Source organism: Loa loa, assembly GCF_000183805.2.
Source record: "Loa loa unplaced genomic scaffold supercont3.539, whole genome shotgun sequence".
Taxonomy (NCBI): Eukaryota; Metazoa; Nematoda; class Chromadorea; order Rhabditida; family Onchocercidae; genus Loa; species Loa loa.
The window spans coordinates 10,751-13,710 of NW_018108719.1; the positions used below are offsets into that span (position 1 = coordinate 10,751).

Genomic DNA, 2,960 nt, shown 5'->3' on the forward strand with positions numbered 1-2,960 from the left:
ATCCATCCCTAAAGTAATAGTAATTAAATGAAATATTTCACACTTGGAAATTTATTCGAGAATATTATAGCTCCGTTTTTTTTTTTCGATTGAAATTTCTCATACTTCATTATGTTATTTATCGTTTCCGGATATTCAATCCGGAATGGATGCAACCTTTTTTTTTCTTTTTATTTAGGAAGTTGTTTATATTATTGGTGATTTTAAGATTATTATAATTGATTGAAAATGTTAAAATGATTAACGTATTTTTTTTTCTTTAGGTATAACGAACCGGATGATAAAAGTTCAACGAAATCAGTAAAAGTTTCAACAACATCGGAAACACCTGCATTTGATTTTACAAAAATTGAAACATTATTTTCAAACTCAACGACAGCTTCCTCCAATATTGATAAGCTTGATGAATGTGAAATAACAGATATCAAAGATAACAATATAGGACAAGAAGAAGAAGAAGAAGCAATTCAAGTACCAAGAGAAGAGGTTTATTTTTTTTGTTTTTGAAATTTTTTGTTTTGCTTTTTCCAACTTTCAAATTATTAGTGACTTAAAATTGTACTAATCCAATAAAAATTTCAATTATTTAATTTTAATTTGCGATAAAAAATTTTTTCTTGCTCAAAATTTTGCAAATTTTACAATTTATTAATATAATAGTGTAATGTTTAATTTTTTTTTTTTTTGCAAAATGAATTTATATAATTATTATTTAAATTCGAAATTAATTAACCGTTACACTTATTCTTGCTGTTTTTTTAAAATTTGTTTATCAATAAATATCTAAATAAAATACCATATTTCATTTCTATTACATAATGCATTTTTAAATTAATTTAATAATTTTTTAAAAAAAAGTTTTTTTTTTAAAATAGTTCAAATTAATTCAAACTATTTGAGGGAAAGTTTTTAATTTTTTTTTTCATTTATTAAATTAATTTTAATTTTTTTAAGCTTTTTTTTGTTCCTTTTTGTTTTCTTTTGTAAAATTTTAATATCACTGGTAATTGAGAAAATAAAATTATTTATTCAAATGAAAATTTCATATCAATTTGCTTATCATAGAGATCTTTCGTTAAGAATGATATTTGACTATTCTGATATCTGATATGGTCTACTTTTTTTTTTTTTTTTCTTTTGACAAACATAAATATGTAGGAAAGAAAAGATGATATGTTAATCTTATTGACCTCGCTGATGAAGGAAATAATTTACCGGTTTAAATCCGGAATGTATACAGGTTTTTTTTTAATCTATTGATCGAAAAATAACATTACTGATTAATATCGGAATGTTGCTAGATTCTAATTGACCCCATTAGATGGAAAAAGTAATTTTATTAGTATCAGAAATGTCTCATCTCCCAGATTGTTGACCGAGAAATCTTTCACTGGTTGATATCGGGACGTGTTTAAGAGAAAAATTTATTACAATTTGAAATTCCTTACACATTTTTTTTTTTTTTTTTTTACATAGAATTAATTGTAAGGTTACTTTTTCGATTTCTCAATGTCGTAAATATTTCAGCTTTTTTCTTCTTCCTTTTATGAATGGTATTACTTTGATAATTACAGTTAATATTTGATTTGATTAGATAGATATCAGTGTGACACTGATAACAGTTATCAGTACGTTAACGTACTATATTGGTATGTTTGGTATATAAGTAAGCATAAAATTGTTATTTGTTCATAATTGTAAATATTCAAATTTTAATACAAATATGAAAAATTTAGCATAAAAATATTTATTGTCTTTTTCTTTTCGTTTAAAAATAAATTTTTACAAAAAATTTTGCGTTCGTTTTTCTTTTTCATTTTTTTTACCATTTTACTTAAAAAAAAAAAGAAAAGATATTTTAATGCTTCCGACGATAAATTAATTTCGACAAATATTTAAATACTGCTTAATGGTTGGAATAATTTTGTTACAATTACTACAAAATATTATTTCATCCATTAATGCAAATTATGAATTTGAAGCAGAATATGTTGATATTTAAAAGATTTTAACTACTATTAAAATTAATCTTTTAAGTACTGAAAAATCAATTTGAAATTAATCGTTCATTTTATGCTATTAAATTTGATTAATTTAATTCATATGATTGAATTAATAAAAAAAAGAAAAAAGAAGAGAAGAAAGGGATAATATTAAAATAACAATATGAAATTAATTTAATTTTGATTTATCATTTAAAATGTCGACAAACTTTTGCAATTAATTCTATACTAATTTTATAATTAATATCATATTATTTTATTATTTTCATTTCATACCATTTTGTTATTGCCAAAGAAAAGAAAATTGAAATATTCTTCTCATTTAATTAATTTCAATGTATACATGTATAAAAGATTGTAAGAGAAAGGTTATGAGAGATAATGAAGAAAGGTCAGTTAGGTGAGACAAGGTTAAAGTAAAATGAAATAGATATGAAATGAGATGTGATAGATGACATGATGACACGATGTTGATGATGATGATAATAATAATAAATGTTGATGATGATCCCATACAAACTATATATTGTTGATATTAGTTGAGCCAAAACGGGTATAATCTTTGATCAGTATTGAAAAACAACACGGTAAGAGTTTATTAGTTGTTTATATGTTTTTCATTTTTACATACAAAAAGTTAAATCAAATTGTTTAAAAAAATTCAAAATTTTTTTTTTAATTAAATTCTAAAAAAAAAAATGAATGATAAGTGTAAAAATTTTTGAAATGATATAGATTTATTTTGAAAATTTTCAAAATTTACATATTACACTTTTTTCCTCTTTTCATCTCTTTCAATCATTCCCCTTTTTACATTTGCAAAGAAAGAGAAAGAAGAAGAAAGAGGGAGAAAAAAGAGAGAGAGAGAGAGAGAAAGAAAGAGAAGAATTTATCATTATATTTGAAATTAATTTTTCATTTTTCTTCTCTTTCTCTCTCTCTCTCTCTCTCTCTCTC

The 2,960-nt window shown here is 22.4% G+C and overlaps 1 protein-coding gene across 1 annotated transcript in view; it reads left to right on the plus strand.

Annotated features, from left to right (window-relative positions):
* The window catches only part of LOAG_18797 (hypothetical protein), a gene marked incomplete at its 3' end in the record, with an annotated part of 7,963 nt that overhangs the window by 1,821 nt on the left and 3,182 nt on the right, over positions 1-2,960 (plus strand). The window contains exon 2 of the mRNA XM_020451459.1: positions 264-486. Within this exon, the coding sequence (XP_020304755.1) occupies positions 264-486 (223 nt within the window). The remainder of the gene's footprint in view (positions 1-263; positions 487-2,960) is intronic.